The sequence below is a fragment of the Monodon monoceros genome, unplaced genomic scaffold (genome assembly GCF_005190385.1).
Source record: "Monodon monoceros isolate NGI ecotype Baffin Bay Population unplaced genomic scaffold, NGI_Narwhal_1 Super_Scaffold_14, whole genome shotgun sequence".
NCBI lineage: Eukaryota > Metazoa > Chordata > Mammalia > Artiodactyla > Monodontidae > Monodon > Monodon monoceros.
In genome coordinates, this window is record NW_021703770.1 from 5681613 (window position 1) to 5700905 (window position 19293).

Sequence of the window (19293 nt, forward strand, 5' to 3'; positions counted from 1 at the left end):
TGTGCGGGAAGAGGGGTCGCACCCGTGGGCACTGCGGCTGCCGCCTGCTCTGGGCGTCCCCGGGGAGAGGGCGCTGGGTACCCTGCTGCCATGAGTGCCGAATCTGAACCTGAGGGGAAGGGCACGGTTTCTGCAAGACTTTGACGTCTGCCCAGGATTGCTGACGCCAGCCACAAATTTGAGGGCTCCCAGGGCCACCCACGCTTCTGCAGCTAGGTACGAGCTTGAGGCACCCAAAGGACTCCCTCAGGTTGGATAATTTTCTAGAACGACTCACAGAACTCAGGAAAGCACTGTACTTGTGATGACAGTTCTAAACAAAAAGGGTACAGGTCAGAACGAGCCAGAGGGGGAGATGCCTGGGTGAGGTCGGGACCGGGGTGGGTTCCAGACAAGGGGCTTTCGGTCCCCCTCCTACACCCGTGGTGTCCTGGACGCCGCTGCCTTCTTCTGGCTACATTACATGACAGGACTCGAGTATTTCCAACCAGGGACGCTCGCCCGAGCCTTTGGTGTCCAGAGATGTTTGGGGCTCGATGACACACTGCTCACGTGGCTGTCCCCCAGTCTCCAGCTTCTCCTGGGGGTCAGACTAAGACCTCTCTTCTCCAGTTCATCCAGAGGTCGGAACTGACCTGACCTGTTGCAGAGCCCCTGAAACAAGTCACAGCGTTAGTCCTGTGGCTAAAGCCCCTGTGCACATGGCCCTAGAGCTCACCCCCAGCGGCTGAGGGCAGAGGCCAGACCTCTCTACGGGTAAAGCCCCTTCTTCACTACACAGCTACATCCTCAGGACATTTCAGAGGAGGACCTTAGTCTGCATGGCGGGGTGCGGAGTCTGGCGTCAGGGTTGGGACCACGGTCTCCTACAAACTGTTAAGCAACACGTTTCTGCAGCTCAGCGGATGGGACACGAGGTGGGCGTTTTGTAGCCTCTTCGCGAACTCTGCTCCTCTATTAACTGCTGCTTCAGTAAGTTGCTGTTGTAAAGAATAATAAGGAGGAGAGTTGTAATGACTTCGAGGTGAAGAGTTTGTCCTCACTGCACCTCCCTTTCCTCACCTCCCCCTCCAGCCTCCCTTCCGCATCGGCTGGACCTCCTGTCCACACAGCTGATATTCTCCTTGGTAAAATCTCAGTGTGGCCAGAGGGATCCAAGGGGCTTGTGCCCTTGCTCATTTGTTCTGGTCTCTTCGTTTGCTTTCTTGTTGTTTAGTACTTTTTTCTCCCCTGTTCCTGACCACTCCCATCCTCGTCTCCGACATGCCCGGTGAGATAGAGGGAAGGCAGTGACTGTGTGTTGGGCTGGGCTGTCCTGGCCACGGAAGGCCCCGGTTCGGAGCTCTAGGTCAAGGGGGAGCCACGCTTGGCACTGCAGCTCAGTGGAAACTCTGCTCTGCAGGGAGCTCCCCGTCTCAGCTCCTCCCCCATGCTGGTGCCTGATCCCTCTGAGCTCTTGGGGACCCCGCGTCACAGCAGGCTTCTCTGTCCAGAACCCTCATTGTCACGCTGCTCTTTCCCTGCAGACTTCGCTCAGGAACCTTCCTGACCTCCTCGCCCGCCCCATGGCTTTCCTGTCTGATTTGGGAGCACAAGTGACCCACTTAAGGGGTCCTCACACTGGTAGCAGTGGGCACTGTGGCTGACGTTTCCTGGGCAGAACCGTAGCCTTGGGAAGAGCAGGAGGGACCTTGAACGTATCATAATTCCGCAGATGACATTCCCTCACGATGGTGCTAGAAGCTAGGACCCTTCCTCTGCCCTGATGTTCAGATGCAAAGAGGGCTGCTGACATGCCGTGCCTTAGCCAGACAGGTGGCTCTCCAAAGATGGCACGGCAGCCAGGCTGTGCTGGTCCCCTGCTTGGCCTCCTCTGGGTACCCCTCAAGTCACATCACCTAAGACACACCACTCCACCTTCACGCAATGGCACGATGCCCCCTGACCCCACTCACCCATCTTAATTCCCACCTTCCCTTGGAGACAAGTGCCTTAACAATGAATGCTAATTAAGAAGAAATACAAGAGGAAAAATGATTTGAAACTTACTCTGAAGCAGCTCTGATCATGACATTTAAATCATTTGGTTTCTAGGAAACTTGAAAAATATTGTCTTTAGTCCTATAATTGGTGGCTTTAGATTGTAATTATTTTTTCTCTTTTTCATCAGAACAATTTGCATCTAATAATTATGATGCCTTGAAATAGCCTGAATAGTTGTGTAACTCATTAAGAGCATGAAAAGCCAAGCAGCCTTTGAGAACGCTTTGCAAAGAAGTCCTTAGCAAGTTTCTGAGAACTGGGTTTCAGTGGAAATGGTGGGTCATAAGGAGCCTGGTTTGTGAACTGGGGGCTGATGGTCACAACTTAAAATCCTCCCCGGGACTTCCCTGGCGGTCCAGTGGTTAGGACTCCACACTTCCACTGCAGGGGGCATAGGTTTGATCCCTGGTCGGGGAGCTAAGATCCCACAGGCTGCTCGGCCAAAACAAAAACAAAAACAGAAACGTCCTCCCCGCCTTACGGAAGAAGCACGTGCAAAGGTTCTGATAAAGCGATATTCTTTTTTTTTTTTAAATTAATTTATTTTGGCTGTGTTGGGTCTTCGTTTCTGTGCGAGGGCCGTCTCCAGTTGTGGCGAGCGGAGGCCACTCTTCATCGCGGTGCGCGGGCCTCTCACTGTCGCGGCCTCTCTTGTTGCGGAGCACAGGCTCCAGACGCGCAGGCTCAGTAGTTGTGGCTCACGGGCCCAGTTGCTCCACAGCATGTGGGATCTTCCCAGACCAGGGCTCGAACCCGTGTCCCCCGCGTTGGCAGGCAGATTCTCAACCACTGCGCCACCAGGGAAGCCCTAAAGTGATATTCTTAAGTCATGTTATTACAAAATTGATTATACAATAGCATAGAGGTGCAGAGATATTAGCACTAAAGATTGTTTGCAGCTGTTCATTTCTGGAACTGCTTCAGACTTTCCTCTTTTAATAAAACGTGGAACCAAACATATTTCTGCACTTGGAAATTGAGTGCATGCCCTGCACTGTCGCCTCCTGTGACTACATGGTGCCCTCTTGCTTCCTTCATAGAGTTTTCGGTCATGAAGAGGAAGAGAGGCAGGCCAAAGGGGTCCACGAAGAAGGCCAGCCCCGAAGAGGAACTGGCGGAAAACAACGTTATTCCCAGCGGGGACGGCCCGCGGGCCCCCGAGGGAGGGGGCAGCCTGACTCCCAGCAGCCTGGAGTGCAGCAAGTGCTGCCGGAAGTTCTCCAACCCACGCCAGCTGCGGAAGCACATCTGCATCATCGTGCTGAACCTGGGCGAGGAGGAGGGAGGGGCCGGTAAGTGCTGCCCGAGGGCGACCGCGTCGCTTTCTGACAGCTCACGTGGTTGTAACTAACATCCATTTTTACGGGTTCACTTGTTACTTGGAAATCGCACATATTTATACATGTCCCACCTCTCTATTTTTGCAATGGTTACTGACTGTTACTGTACATCATCTTGGAATCGAGTGTATCATCTGGTAGCTGATGCCCACAGAGCGCAGGTCACGGTGGGTACTTGAGTAGACGCTTGTGGGGGGTGGCAGAGAGGGTCAGACAGTCTCTGTGCTCTTGAGCTTATGTTCGGGGTAAGACAATGGGCTTTTAAAATGCAAAGTGTTACAGGATAATAAATCAGGAGTTGAGAAAGTGTTCTGATGGGAATTCCGGACTGAGCCTGGTGTCGCATTTTGGGTGGCCTTTGGAGTAAAGGAGGGAGGGTGTCTCAGTGGATGAGTGGGACCATGTGAACAGAAGAGCAGACACTGGGATGCTCGAGGCCCCTGTGAGTGAGCTTGATGGCCTAGATTGTGGCAGGTATTCTTGAAGAAAGTAAAGAATACCAGGTGCTTCCTCCAGGTAAGTACTTAGCAAGGCTTCAGCTCTGAAGTAACTTCTAAAAGAGGCCGAAGGACATGTGAGTGTGAGTAGGGAACGTCTCCTAGACGGCTTTCTAGGAGGACTGAAACGGCAAGATTGCACCAGAGAGCTGAGGGCCTCTGCTGTCGTGCTGTTGTTGTTGTTTGATTCTTGCACCATTTTTGACGTTTTCAAACCACGTCTGAGAATTTAGGAAGTTCTTACTGTGTTTTGTACCACGCTAAGCCTGCAGTTCTGGTTACAGATTTGGGCTTTGGACTATGGCTGCCTGGGTTTGAATCCTAGCTCTAGTACTTACTAACTTCATTCTGCTTTATTTTCCTCATCTGTAAAATGGGAATAAAAACAGCACTAGCTAATATGATTACTCTGAGGATTCAATGAGACGGGACTTCGTACAGTGCTTAGAACGGTGCTTGCCGTTTCAAAAGCACCTCATAAGACTGACATGTGCACGCTGCTATACTTAACATGGATAACCAGCAAGGACCTACTGTGTAGCACAGGGAACTCTGCTCAATGTTATGTGGCAGCCAGGATGGGAGGGGAGTTCGGGGGAGAAAGGATACATGTATATGTATGGTTGAGTCGCTTTGCTGTGAACATGAAACTGTTACAACATTGTTAATCGGCTGTACTCCGATATAAAATAAAAAGTTAAAAAAAAAAACACCCCATAAATGTTAGCTGTTACTGTTACTCATAGCCATATGGACACAGTGCTATTGCTGGCCTTCCTGTTTTATAGATAAGAGCATTCAGACACTAAGACATTAAGCAATTCGTCCGGGGTTCTTTAGCTAGAAAGGGATCTTGGCCTTTGAACCCAGACTGTCTGACTCTGAACCCCAATTCTTAAGTCCTAGAAACACCTCCCAACAGTGGAGCAAGACCCTTGGTGTGTAAAATCCTAGCACAGATTGGGTGAATTATTGAGGTAAGACATCACCTCATATTTATCAAACATCTAGGTAGGTGGCCAAGGCTCATTGCCAACACCTGTTGCAAGTTGTAGAAAACACAAAATGTTGTTCTTTCCTTTAAACTGCTCTCAAGGTGACCACGTGAACTCTTACTAGGCTGCAGGGGCTGATGCAAATACTGGACACGGATTCAAACAAGGTAAGGCAGCGGGCTGGCCGCCGTCCCAAGATAGAGCGTGAGTACTCACTGTGTGAGAGACGGGGCAGGAGCACGGTGGTTTCGGAGGAAGCAGCATCTTGCTTCAGAGCCTAATGTCCTTTCGGCAAATACAGAGTTTTAGCAATAAGGCGGCCGATGGCGGAAGGGTTAGGAGGCCACGGCCCTGCACCTGAGGTGCTCATCTCCAGGGGATTCGTTCCCTCCGGCCCTGCTCATGCAGTTGCTCCCCTCCTCTCTCCACCCACGTCCCCTGCCCTCTGAGTGTGTCGCACGCGTACACACACGCACCCCTCCCCAGCCCCCACTCTCTTTTTCTCGCACAAATGCTCAGTGGTTGTCTCGTTTTAACCAGAGGGGCCAGATCTAGCCATCAGGGCAGCTCTGCGTGTACTGGCCCGAGTCCTTCTGAGAACCCAAGTCTCTCTGCTCACTCAGGGCTGTCTCGTTGAGAGTCTGTTTTGGTTTTGTGCCTTCACACAGCTGGCTTGTCCTGTCAGTCCCCCTCTGAGAGACTCCTGGGCTTTCTGCACAGTTGTGGTTAGAAATCAGGGATATCCTCTTCAGCAGCACCGAACATTCTGGCTGTTGATTCCTCCGGGCCTTAGGCCTAGATCTAACTTGGAGGGCATGTGAGAAGTTCAGCCCAGGCCGTGGATGTTCCCCCAGGCTGTGCTGCCCTCGGGGGTTTCTTCCCAAAACACGCTTCTGCAGTGTCTCCCCTTCACAGGAAAGTGCAGACTCTTTACCTGGGTATTCACGGCCCTCACTGAAAGGATCTTTCATGGAGCTCTGCGGCGTCACTTTTCCATGCCATGTAGTATTCCGTTGTTCATGCCAACCACGGTACATTTAGTGAAATTTAGGTTATTTCCATAGTTTTTGCTGTTATAAATATTGCTCTAATAAACATTCCCTTATGTATATGTATGCGTTTGTGTATGTGTATATATGTGTATGTGTGGATTATTATTTGTTACTTTTGTAGGATAAATTCCTAAAAGTAGAACTACTGGGCCAGAAAGTGTATTACATGTAGCCAAATTGCCCCCTAGAAAGCTCACACCAATTTAGATTCCAAAAGTATCCAAGAGTACCAATTGGATATTATCATTATTATTTGTTTGCTTTTTTAATACCTGGAATGATATAAAAAATACTACGAAGAAAGTAAAAATAATCCAAACTTTCACTGCCTAGGTATAAGGTCTATTACACTGTGTAAAAAAAGTGAAGAAAGATCTTTCTCACTTCTATGTATGTTCATATACATTTTTCAGAAATGAGGTCATATATAATGTTCTGTGATCTTTTTTCACTCAGTAATGGAGCAGATAAATTTTTCATGTCAGTATTTTTTCTTTAACAAGCTGTTTTGTAGCACATTCTATGTTGCAGATACTGTTCTCAGTATTTTACAGCTATTATCAATAGCTCATTTCATTATCATGGCAACATCATAAGCACTATTATCATTCCCATTTTATAGACCAGGAAACTGAGGCACAGAGAAGTTCAGGAGTTTGCTAACATCACACAGCCCGTAAGGGATGGAGCTGGACTCTGAATGCACATATTCTGGCTGCAGGGTCTGTGCTTTTGATTGCGATGCTCTGCTTTCTGACTGAAAACAGTCAGTAAATGTAGATTTTTGTCATTTTTAAAGGCCACGCAGCATTTCATTGTGTGCATGGGGCATAAGTTTTCCTTCATTGGTCTCCAGTTGATTGACACTGAATATTGTTTTAAATTTTTCTCCCTGATTAAAAACAAACAAACAAACAAAAAACTGCTGGGGTGTACAATCGAGCATGCAGTTTTATTTTATTATTACTATATTTGCACTTGTGTCTTTATTATCTTAGCTAAATACCTAGTAATGTAATTCTCGGGTTAATAGGACATCTTTTAGGTCACATATTTTATGATTCCATGTATATGTAATATTCAGAAGAGATAAATCCATAGAGACAGAAGACTGTTGGTGGTTACCAGGGGCTGGAGGAGAGGGGAGAATGGGGACAAACTGCTTAATGGGTACAGGTTTTATTTTGAATGATAGAAAAGTTTTGGAACTAGATGAAGGTGGGGGTTGTACAACATTATGAATGTTCTAAATGTCCCTGGATTGTTCACTTTAAAATGGTTAATTTATGTTATGTGAGTTTTATCTGAATAAATCATATGACAACTTTAGTTGATAAAATAACAATAAAACTATTTGAACAAAACAAACAAACAAAAAATAGGGCATCTTGGGCTTCCCTGGTGGCGCAGTGGTTGAGAGTCTGCCTGCCGATGCAGGGGACAGGGGTTCGTGCCCCGGTCCGGGAAGATCCCACATTGCCGCTGAGCGGCTGGGCCCGTGAGCCATGGCCGCTGAGCCTGCGCGTCTGGAGCCTGTGCTCCGCAACGGGAGAGGCCACAACAGTGGGAGGCCCGCGTACCGAAAAAAAAAAAAATAGGGCATCTTTTACATTTTGACACATACGCATGTTGTCAAGCTACCCGGTAGACTGTGTCTATCTGTTATTTTTCCGACGTTGGCTGTGTCCTCATATCCGCCTTTACCCTCTTTATCCTGGGTTGTGTCAGTCTTATCCTGTTAATCTCTAGTGCGAACAATTTTCTTTAATTATTTTAATTTGCCTCTATTTGGTCACTCGTGGACTCTCTCATTGCAGTTATTAGGGGTTTTTGTTTTGTGTGTAATTTAGGGCATTCCTCGCTCACGCCCTTTACTTGTTACACTTTTAGATCACCATATATTCTGAAAATATTTTCCAGTTTTATCATTTGTCTTTTAATTTCATTTGTAGAATTGCTTTCTTTGTCTTTTGCATTTTACTGTAGTTTTAAATATCAGCATTGTCACTACTGTCAAATATTTCTTTCAAATTTCTTGCCCTTTTTATCGTAGCTTAGAACACTTACCTATACCCCAAAATAATAAACAACCTTCTATATATTCCTCTGTTATTTGTATGGTTTCATTTTTTATCTATATCTTTGATCCTTCTGGAAATTGTATTTCTGTGAAAGTTGTGAAGTAAGACAGATATATATTTGATCAATAACTATGGGCAAAGGAATGATCTTCATAAGTACAATTTGAGAAAGTAATAAGGGTCTGCTTCCAAGTCTAAGAAACGCTTTAAAAAATAAAGCTTCATATTTTGAAACAAATATTGGAATAATAGGAAGTTGCAAAGATGGTACAGAAAGGTCTCACGTACCCTTTACCCTCTTCCCCCCAGTGGTGACATCTTACATAACTACAGCACAATGTCAAGTTCAGGACCTTGACAGTGAGATACTGTGTGCGTCGTTCATCATTCATCACACGTGTAGGTTTGTGTTGCCACCGCGGCAGTCGGGAGACAGGACTGTTCGTCACCACAGACGTCTCCCTTGTATTCCCACTTTATAGTCACCCCGCAACCACAGATCGCCAACCCTGTGATTTTGTCATTTCGAGATTGTTACACCAACTGAATCACACAATATGTGACCTTCTAGCATTGGCTCAGAAAACCCCCTTTTCAAACCAATTTCATAATTTTATAATTGAGGAAGTTGAGGTCCAGAAGTGACGATTATCCAGAGTCACACAGCTCCTCGGATGTAGGGCTGGGTACCATCCCATGTGTCCCCACTCATAACCCTGTGGCTGGTCCAGCTCTACCACGTTTGTGTCTTAAAACCAGTCTCATTTCTACTTCATAGATGTTGATTTTGTTCATTTCAGTATACCTCTCTCAGCTTTTTCTCTAACCTCATGGGAAATGAAAGTTCCATCCTGTATGGTCCTGATGTTTATTTACTATTCTGTAATTAATTAGGCAGTCTCTTCAGCAGTGGCAGACAGGCACAGTCCTTTCTAATATGATTATCAGCTTCCTCCAGTGCTAAGCTGTTTAGAAAATGGCCTCGTAGTCCATTGATTTGAATGACCTAAGTGCACTTTAATTTAACAGATACCAAATGGAAAGGTAGAAGCTCTGGGTGTTCTTCCCTTTCTGGCCACTGCTGAAGCTTCTAAAATATGCAGAAATGACCTTACGCCCAGCTGCCTCGTGGCTGACATCGCTGTGATGATTGCTCCACGTTCCTTAGTTTGCCAAGCACAATATTACAATTTGGAAAATTCTTGCATAATTGTTTTAATTCATGCTCTGTAAAGAGCAGTTTAGTGACATTTTAAAGAATTGACCTTGACTCTTTTGCTTGTTAAAACAATTAGAAGAAAACAAAATAAGCTTTCTCCCTACACTGAACCATGGCAAGTTAAAGTAATACTTTTTTTTTTTTTTTTTTTGCTGTATGTGGGCTGCTCACCGTTGTGGCCTCTCCCGTTGCGGAGCACAGGCTCCGGACGCGCAGGCTCAGCAGCCATGGCTCACGGGCCCAGCCGCTCCGCGGCATGTGGGATCTTCCCGGACCGGGGCACGAACCCGCGTCCCCTGCATCGGCAGGCGGACTCCCAACCACTGTGCCACCAGGGAAGCCCCCTAAAATAATATTTTTGATATATATTAAATATTTATTTATTTATTTACTTACTTTATTTATTTATTTGTGGTACGCGGGCCTCTCACTGTTGTGTCCTCTCCCGTTGCGGAGCACAGGCTCCGGACGCGCAGGCTCGGCGGCCATGGCTCATGGGCCCAGCTGCTCCGCGGCATGTGGGATCCTCCCGGACCGGGGCACGAACCCGTGTCCCCTGCATCGGCAGGCGGACTCCCAACCACTGTGCCACCAGGGAAGCCCCCTAAGATAATATTTTGATATATATAGTCAACATTTATTTATTTTATTCTGAATTTGAATAATAAAAGAAACCAGGAAAAGAGATTTTTTTTTTTCCCTAATGACATTATGTGGAACAGCTGGTGTTTTTGAAAAACACTTTGCAGCCTCTACAGAAATCAATACGTCAAGTTTAGAAAAGTGACTTCTGAACGTTTCTAAGCTTGTTATTTCTGGGGTCATTTTACGCTAGGAGAGTTGCAAAAATTTGCTCTTATTCTTGTTAAATCCTCCTTAAAGAAGACAAGGCATTTATTTTTTATTTATTTTTAAATTAATTTTTAAAATTTATTTATTTATTTTTGGCTGCGTTGGGTCGTCGGTGCTGCACGTGGGCTTTCTCTAGTTGTGGCGAGTGGGGGCTACTCTTTGTCGCGGTGTGTGGGCTTCTCATTGTGGTGGTTTCTCTTGTTGCGGAGCACGGGCTCTAGACGCGTGGGCTTCAGTAGTTGTGGCTTGCGGGCTCTAGAGCGCAGGCTCAGTAGTTGTGGCTCACGGGCTTAATTGCTCCGCAGCATGTGGGATCTTCCCGGACCAGGGCTCGAACCCGTGTCCCCTGCATTGGCAGGCGGATTCTTAACCACTGCGCCACCAGCGAAGTCCCCAAGGCATTTATTTTAAGATCTTCTTTAAGATGCACCTATAATTTTCCTGAGGATTTTTTACAGCAATATTTCAAGTGTCTTCTACTATATTTGTGTTAGCAAAACAGCTGACTTGATAAGTAGCTCCTGTGATTGAAAACTGTTTTGAGTGAGCCGGGTTTGAAAATTTGCAGGTGGAAAGGTGGAGCAGTGTCAGTCTCTGAGTAGAACACTTTTCTCTGTGGAAAGATATAGAATATGGTAAGTTCTGTTTCCTCTCGCTGCTAATGAGGGCAATGCAAAGTGCAGTGGCCTCCAAGCATACATGGTCCTCAGCATGTTTGGAAATGTGGGACTTTGGGACAGTTAGTGTCACCTTTCATGGACCCCCCTCGTCCCACTTTCCTCCTGCCCCACCTGCTTCGTGAGCTTGGGCCCGTCTGTTTAGCCCTTAACTGTCGCGGGTTCTGTCGGTGTGGGCCAGGGTACGCCCTTACAACCAGTCTCCCCCATCGCGGTGGCCACACAGAACCAAGCTTTCCTTCTTGTTCTGCTGCAGATTCTCAGGAGGCTCTGCTCACCCAGGGACCCAGGCAGAGAGAGCAGTCAGCATCCCGAACACAGCTGGTCACCGGGCAGGAGGGGAGGAGAGCCTGAGGGTTTCATGTCAGCGCAGAAGTGACCTCTGTCATTCCTGCCCCTGCAGTTCATTAGCCAGAATTGATCTCCCCCAGTGTCAAGGGCCCAGGGTGGGGGAGGACTGGAAAGTTTTGGTGGCTGTCACTAGTGGCAACTGCATGGCTCCTACCATTTCCATGGATTTGCCCACAGCTGTGGTCTGGGGATCTGCAGATGTCCTCCTTGCCCCGACCATGTCCTGAGCTCAAGGCCTGTGTCTCAGTCTGGGGTCCCACAGGCTCCTTATAAATGTTCCCCTGATCTTCCGTCCTGGTGACTGGCCACCCCGTCCACGTGTCTCATCCAGAAACCTCTCCTTCACCTGTCACATGTGGCCACTTGCCATAGTCAGCTGACTTTTCCTGCTAAATATTCCTCTGATTCTTCTCTGCATCTCTGCTGCCATTCTTGTGGGTCAGGCTCCTACATGGACTCTTGTAACAAGTCTGGTCTGCCCTCCTTCTCTGATCCATGCTAGATGTGCATCAGTGATCTGCAAATATATCCCCAATAAATATTTACTTATTTACTAATAAGTTGCATTTTTAAAATTTAATAATCAGGACTTCCCTGGCGGTCCAGTGGTTGAGACTCCATGCTTCCACTGCAGGGGGTGCGGGTTCAATCCCTGGTCGGGCAGCTAAGATTCCACATGCCATGTGGTGTGGCCAAAACTTTAAAAATAATTTTAAAAAATTTAGTAAGTATCGATGGAGTTCTTAATGTGGGTCTATTCTGAGTGTCTTGCAAGTATTAATTTATTTTCTCTTCACAAAAATCCTACCAGATGGTTACTGTTTTTATCCTCATTTCACAAACTGGGAAACTGAGGCAAGCATGCTGTTCAGTGTGACACGGTAGGAAGCGGTGGACCTGGGATGGGAACTCAGGCGTGGTGGCTCAAATACATACACTGCCGTGTGCGTGTGTTATAGGCATTATGAAACATACGTAAGATACACATTTCAAAAGGAAGAGGTAAGAAAAGAGGAATTCTACTACTCTCTTCCCAGATTTCAGTGGATTGTCCTAGGCATACCCTGGATATGTGCCTTCTGCTTTGGAAACCATGCCTCTCCTTGCCATTAGAGCCATCTTTCTGAAATGCAAACTGGTCACATCCCTTCCCTGAAGACAGCCCGCCCTGATGCCCACCGCTGCTCAGAGACAGTCTGAGCTCCTCAGGAACCTTCTAGGTTGTTTATGTATGACCTGGCAGCTGCCGCCCTGTACCCTGATTTCTTACCCCGTCCCATGGTGCCCACCTAAGACTCTGTAATGGACATCCAGAGGCCACAGTGCCCTGTGCTCTCTTGGTTTCTCGTGCGCTGTTCATTTTGCTTGGCAGGCCCTGCTTCCCTTTGCCCTCTGAAAAACTACGCTTGTCCGCAGGCAGTGCTCGGTAAATATCGTGTGAGTGAAAGCATGAATCTTCGGAGAGCAGAAACTAGGACTGTGCAGTGTCTAATGGGGGGAGACTCAGCATGTTTCATCACTTCCATTTGCGTTTCTGTGCGGAGTGGGTCACGTGACACGGGAGAGGTCCCAGGTTCCTGTTGCTGACTGTCTGGCCATTGTACTGGCTTCCACTCAGCTTTTGCCTCTGTAGTTGTTTTCCTTCTTTCCTCCTTCTCCCCTGCTCTTCACATTTCAGGTTTCCGCTGTCATTCTTTTCACCTGTATTTGAGGGTTACCTGTGAAAGTTACCTCTCCTTTGCTGGTGCTGTGGAGTCATCTGAGCTAGAGTCTGGAGTCATCCTTGTGTCCTCCTCTGGCTCACTTCCAGCCTGCCGACTCCCCACGATTCTGGAGCCCTCGGTCGGTTTCCTCTCCGGGCGTCCTCCCTGCCCTGGGTCTGGCCTTCTCATCTCTCATATGGACTCTTTGCCTAGCAGACCGGCTGCTCCTCTTCTAGACCTGCTCCCCATAAGCTCGCCCTTCACAGAAGGATGTCACGTGCTAAGGTGACACGTCACGTTGTTGCTGAGAATCCTCCCGTGGCCTCCCCCGCTGCGTGGAGGGGCCTCACCTCTGCCTGCTTTCTGCCCCACGTGCCCCATGGGCTCTTTTGCGCAGGCAGCTTTTTCTTCTTGGAAAGCTGCCCCGAACCCTCTAAGCCAGCTCCCTAGCTGTTTCTCATTCTTGAGGCCGGCACGGTGCCCTGGTGCAGGCAGCCCTGCTAAACATCCGCTGAAGGAAAACACCTGCACGTGGCCTTTCTCTCTCCAGTAGCTCCTGACACTTGGAATAAAATTCAGGTAAATGAGAATGGGATCCATTGCCAGAGTTGTTTATGGAAGGAAGAGAGTGTGAGATCTGCAGCCTTGAGCCCTGATGGGCCCCAGAGACGGGCCCTGGGTGAGCAAACTGTGGGTGCGGCTCAGGCTGCTAAGTTTGGCAGATGTTTGTTTACATGCTTCCATAATTCCAGAGGCGAGCTGGTCCAGAGCTTCCGGTAGGTCCACAGAAGCCTAGACCCAGGTCAGCGGGAGCGTGATGCTTGTGGGCCCCAGCTGGGCCCCGCAGCGGTGATGGTGCCTCCTCTTACCGTGTGCCCGTCTGTGCCAGCTGCTGTCAGGGTGCTGAGCATCTGTTCTCATCCTCTTGCTGGGTGCCGAGGTAGGGCTGCCGGCTCATCGCTTAGATGAAGATACAGGCTCTGCTAGACAAAGGAAGCTGCCTGACGCCAGCTAGTAATTACGTGAATCCTGGTCCCTTTGACTTCCGAGCAACAGCTTTTGTCACGTGGATCCAGCCGTCTTCGAGTGCTGGTCCTCTGCTTCTCCACCTTGCCCTGGCCCAGAGTCACCTGAAGTAAACCTCCAGTCCCTTTGGTGACTACGTGTCCCAATGTGAGACACGTGACATAAGTCAGACGTGGAGCCGGCCCCGTGCTCTCTACCACAGACCTGCTGTGACTCTCAGGTAACCAGAGGGCACTCAGTGCCGTTTTTCACGGTGGGGGGCAGGGGCCGGGGGAGAAGAGGAGCTAACTAAATCCCACCCAAGCAGGGCTTTATGTCAGGACTTTGGAAGGAGGACTATCTAGTCCAGCATCTTGGAGGCCGGCCTCTTGTGCTGCAGCCCCTTTGTGTTGTGCTGTGTGCAGTTCAGGGGGCTGCCTGTATCCCGCCTCGAGGGACGTGATGGGAGGGATGGAGCCTGTGGCACAGGGGGCCTTTGCTCCAAGTGAGGGCTCTTCAGACAAGTAGCAGTTACTTATTCCCCCACCTCCCATTTTGAAAAGGAGTCTCTCTCTCACCATTAACAGCCCGAGTACTGAGAAATGCTGCAGTGAGTGGCCCGTGGCCCAGCGGCCTTTAAAGCCGGACTTCCTGCTGTGCCTGGTGCTTCCCAGCTGCTGAATTGCTGTCTGAAGCCAAGGGCTGAGTGAGATCCCTGCAGTGGCCATCCTCTTCTCTTTTTTCTCCTCCTTCCTGAGCTTGTTGCTGGGCACTAAGCCAGACTTTGGAGATCAAAGCGAGTAAAATGAGTCTCTTCCCTTGAGCAGCTGAGCCTGGGGAGGAGGACCAAGGGGTGAATGGATACAGTACGATGGAGAGGCCGGCCCAATGCAGAAGGGGCAGGGCAGGACTGCGCCCCTGCGGGTGTATCCTGGAGGGCTCCCTGGAGAGAGGGGCCGTGAACTCCATGTCTAAGGCTGACATGGGGGGGGAGGGGATGGGCTAGGCATTTCCATCAGGATGGCTGCTGCGAAAGCCTGCAGGTGCAGGGCTGGGGGCGTGTTTGAGGAATGCTGGCTAGTTCACTGTGGTGAGTGTGTAGTGAGGACAGAGTCACAAGGAGGCTGACGGCCTCATGCTCTGCATGTGCTTACGCTCATGGTTTCCTGTCTGTGGGAATGCTGTGCTCGGAGCAGGTGCTCGCCTGTCCTTCCCTCGGAGCAAGAGAGACAGGAAGACCTGAGAAAGCCTGAGGGGAAGAGGGAAGGTGAGAGTGATGTGTAGTCAGCAGGTTCGATAGAATTATCTTGGGTTAATAAGTTTCTTAAACTGCTGCATTAGCAGTGTGGCGTGAATCGGTGGCAGAGCCCCAGAATATAATCCCACATCAGGCCGCTGTTCTGACAGCTGTTCTGGGCTTTTTATTAATGTGGCTGATAACACTTGACTCTCTGGGGTATTCTGAGATTTAATTAGTTCTTGGGCAATTTGGAGTAGGTACTTTAGAATGTTAGTGCTGTGCTGATTATAAATGAGTGTGTATGAACTAACGTCTACAAATGTGTGATTGCTCATATGGTTAACCCTTCATCTGCCCTTTCCTAAATCAGCTTGCCTTGCTTGCATGTTATTCCATGTCGGAGACTCTGCGAAGTCCCTTGGGGAGTTAGAGGGTAAACACAGACACAGATCCCACTGCTAAGAGTGGGGAGTTGGAAAATGGAGCAGTATCCCTCCCAAAGGAACTCCTCTAGGACAGGAGGCCATGGTGAGCAAAGAGCAGGGAGACTTTGAGATAAAGGGAACTTAGTTGAGAGCTTTTGTATCAAGTGAGCTTCGTTTTTCTTAGTGAAGTCAGAGAAGCGCATCAGAGTTAAAGGAGTGTGTGCGTGTGCATGTGTGTGTATGGTTAGGAGCTGAGAAAAGTGGGAATATTTGTGAACCCCTGCTGTAGATCTTTCATTAATTCATCGGAAGCATTGATTGAGCACCTACTGTTTGTGTACCAGGCGTGCGGTGGTTGCTGGGCTATGTGATGTCAAGTGAACGGAAGTTTGTATAGTAAAGTTGTTCAGAGTTTGGTGGGAGGGGCAAACAGATGACACTGACACTTTGGGGTAAGTGTGATGAGCACCCGCAGAGGCTACATGGGATCTTCAGGGAGCTCAGAGACGGGACTTCAGAGGCAGCCTGGGAGAGCAGGGCAGGTCAGGAAGGGCTTGGGCAGAGCTTTGACGTCCACATGGGCCTGGTGTTCTGAAGGGTACGTGGGGCTGGAGGTGAGAGGAGGCAGAAGGCAGGGGAGGCATGTGGAATGCAGCCTGGCAGAGGGAGTAGCATCCCGTAAGGCCCGGAGGAGGCTGCTGGCCGCATGTGCTTGTGGGGGAGGCTGGTGCAGGGCCTGGTGGAGGGTCTGCAGTATCTGGCTTCAGCAGTGGCAGTGGGCGTCAAAGAAGGGGGTGTGTTCTAGAGCTGCTGAGGAAGTGTGATTCCCAGGCCCTGGGCGCAGGTTGATGTGGACAGGAAGCAGGAAGTTGTGGGAGGGAGGGGGCCCAGGTTTTGGCTCGGGTGCTGGGGTGGAGGGTGGCCCCTGCCAATCCGGAGAACCCAAGGGAGAAGCAGGTTTGGGGGAGAGAGGATGAGTTTGTTCTGGTCACACACTGAGTTTGGTGGACTCTGGGTGTCCATGGGGGTGTCATCCACCTGGGTGTGGGACCGGCAGGAGGCCCCTTCGTGGGTGAGGGCACAGGTGGGTGGTCAGCAGGGGTTGGGACGGAACTGAAGCAAACAGCAGCGTGGCTTCCTGAGGACCCTGGTGCCGAGCATCCAGAGGGAGAGAAAAGCAGGAAGGCCGCCTTAAAGGGGGAGAAGGACGGGATCAGTGATGGTCAGTGACGCAGGGAGAGTCAATGAGACGAAGCTGGGATGAGAGTCCTTTGGTCTTGGGAATGTGCCTTGTGCTGGCCTGAGCAGGAGCCATGTCAGTCGGGGGTGCTTGACACGGCCGGGGTGAAGATGAGATTTGGGGGCCGGAAAGAGGGGTCACGTAGAGATGACTGAAAGCGTCGCCCCGTGGAGCTGGCAGCAAGCACGTGGCGACTTGAGAGTTTACTAAAGGGATTATTTGTAAAGTGTGGGCAGGTGTTGGTCCTGGAGGAGGCTGGGGACAGTGGGGAGTCGTTGTCACCCGAGGTGTAGAGGCAGGAGAGAGCTGCAGGGAGAGCTGCAGCCTTTGCAGGGAGGGGGCCTGGAGAGTATTGCCCCCTACTCCCCTCCCTCCCTCCCATCTTCTGCTGGTGACGGAAGCCAGAGGGCAGTGGAGCCCCTGTGTGACCCGTACAGGCGAGCCTCCGGGAGCTGGATGGAGACAGATGAGGGTGGGCCTGGAGGGGCAAGTGGAGACTTTCTAGAACACTGGGGACACTGGATCTTTGCTCATTCCCCTTAGAATGGAGCACATGCTTGGTCTCTGCTCCTTAAGCAGGGCCGCCTTCAGTTGAAGTCAGGACGCCTCCCCGCGTGAGGGCCCCGGGCGCTGTCGTAGGAGTCTCAGCACCGAGGGGCGCGTGCACCCACCTGGGAGCTCCCGCTTCCATGTTGCAGTGTCGTCACTTCTTAAACACCGTCTTTTCAAAAGGAAATGAAATGTAAAGAATTCTGTCAGTGTGCTGTGGTTGAAGAGCAGTGAGGCACAGATGTCACGAAGTTGAACAATACCGTTCCCAGGACATCGGTGACTCCGCAGAACATTCCAGGCTAGGGGGCGGGGTGAGGCGGCCCTTCCTGTGCCTCTCCTGTTAGCAGAAACCAGCCAGAACCACCGCGACGCCATGACCCCAGCCCAGCCCTGAGCTGCACATGTGCATCTTCAGGCATGACGTCACTGGACCCAAACGCGTGTGGCCTGGGGGCGACTGCGTGATTCCCGCCGCCCCCCTGTGAGAGGACTCTGCGACCTTCCCTCACTTGAACCTCACAATGACTCATTTTGCAGATTCGGACCCTAGGTTTAGAGAGTTCCAGACTGGTCCAGCTCGAAGGCAGAGCTGGAGTGTAGCTCACACACCCTGACTCTGCGCTGGCCACTCAGAGCAGCGACTGTGGTGAAAGTGGTATTTGACAGTCCCTCCTGCATCCTCATGTACTTGTTTTAAAGCTGAGGCACTTGCGGCTGAGATGGAGGGCTGGGAGGGCCGTGGAGGGGGTAGCTAGTGGGGGGCTGGCTTGGACCCTACCCACTTTAACCAGAGCAGTCATGCCCTTTTATTGATTGTTTATGTTGAAATCGCTTAAAGAATTCACTCAAAATGTCCTGCTGCTAAAAAAAAAAAATAATGTTTGAAGACCACATCCTGATGCAGTGGCGAGATCACAACTGGATTCAGATGGTGGTGCAGCACGGTGTGACATTTGCTGGACAAGGGCACGTCAGCCCAGCGCCTCGTATGCCGGAAAAGCACATTTTATTAGCGCCTTGGAGGAAAAAGTGAAATGTAAGAAGGTTGATTAAAAAGGCATAGTGTGCACATGCAGTGGAGTTACAGGTGCTGGTTAGTGCTCATGAAGGCGCTCTGCAGACTGTAACTGCCTCTCAGGAGGTAACGCCGTGCTATTACAGTGGTACAGGCTACCTCCCTCTCATGACTATTGACTAAAGGGAAAACACCAGACAGGCATAGACGCTGTCAGATATTTCAGTCTGAAACCCAGTGTTGCTGATGGGATTAACACTGGCCTTCCTTCCTGTGCCCTTGCTGGTCTACCGGGGGCGGGTTGATGGTATCCCATCTCTTCTGCCTTTTAAGCATCTCAGACAGATTTCCGCTCTTGATCTCACTTAAAATCACATCCTGCTTTCTTTTGGATAGAGTCTTTTGTAGAGCTCAGTGAAGATATTACAGACGTTTCATACAATTTGAAGATAAAATACTACCTTAACATTCATTGCGTAATGAACACATGCAACGTAGCAGCCTATCTGGAAGGCGGTTCATCTGGAAGCACCACCTAGAAGACGTGGAGTGGGACCCGGGTGCTCCCTCACGCCCAGCCCCCCTCACGGTCTTCATTTTCCATGCTGGGTGTATTTATTGAAAGAGATCCACTTGCTGCCCGTTCCTCACCAGGCACTATGTCAGCCCAGGGAGTCAGCTGGGCATTCTCTGAACCAAGAGTGAGTAAATTACCCCAAATTACCCATTGGCATCAGCCCGGGAGCCTGGGTGTCAGCTGGGGTTCTCCGACTGTGTCAGAAGAGCCACCTTCAGTTAGCCTTGTTCATTGCCAGAGGGTTTAATCTGTCTCAGTGCAGGGAAGATAGACGTTTACCAGTTTGAACAGAACAGAAACTCTAGTTTTCTTCACTTTCCAAGAATTGCTTCTTTGTAGCAAGGAGCGTGGCTGCAGAGCAGAACTGGGCTGCCATCGCCAAGCATGACAGGACTTTAAATGCCTGGCCCTGGAAGCGGGGGCCGGAGC

General features: G+C 49.8%; 1 protein-coding gene across 14 annotated transcripts in view; it reads left to right on the forward strand.

The window, feature by feature from the left end:
* The window catches only part of ZFAT (zinc finger and AT-hook domain containing), a 481085-nt gene that overhangs the window by 140404 nt on the left and 321388 nt on the right, over positions 1 to 19293 (forward strand). For all 14 annotated transcript variants that reach the window (XR_003793519.1, XM_029222687.1, XM_029222683.1 and 11 more), the window contains one exon: positions 3084 to 3335. Coding sequence is in view for 13 of the 14 variants with exons in the window: in XM_029222687.1 (XP_029078520.1) it covers positions 3084 to 3335 (252 nt within the window). In the remaining variant the exon portion in view is untranslated. The remainder of the gene's footprint in view (positions 1 to 3083; positions 3336 to 19293) is intronic.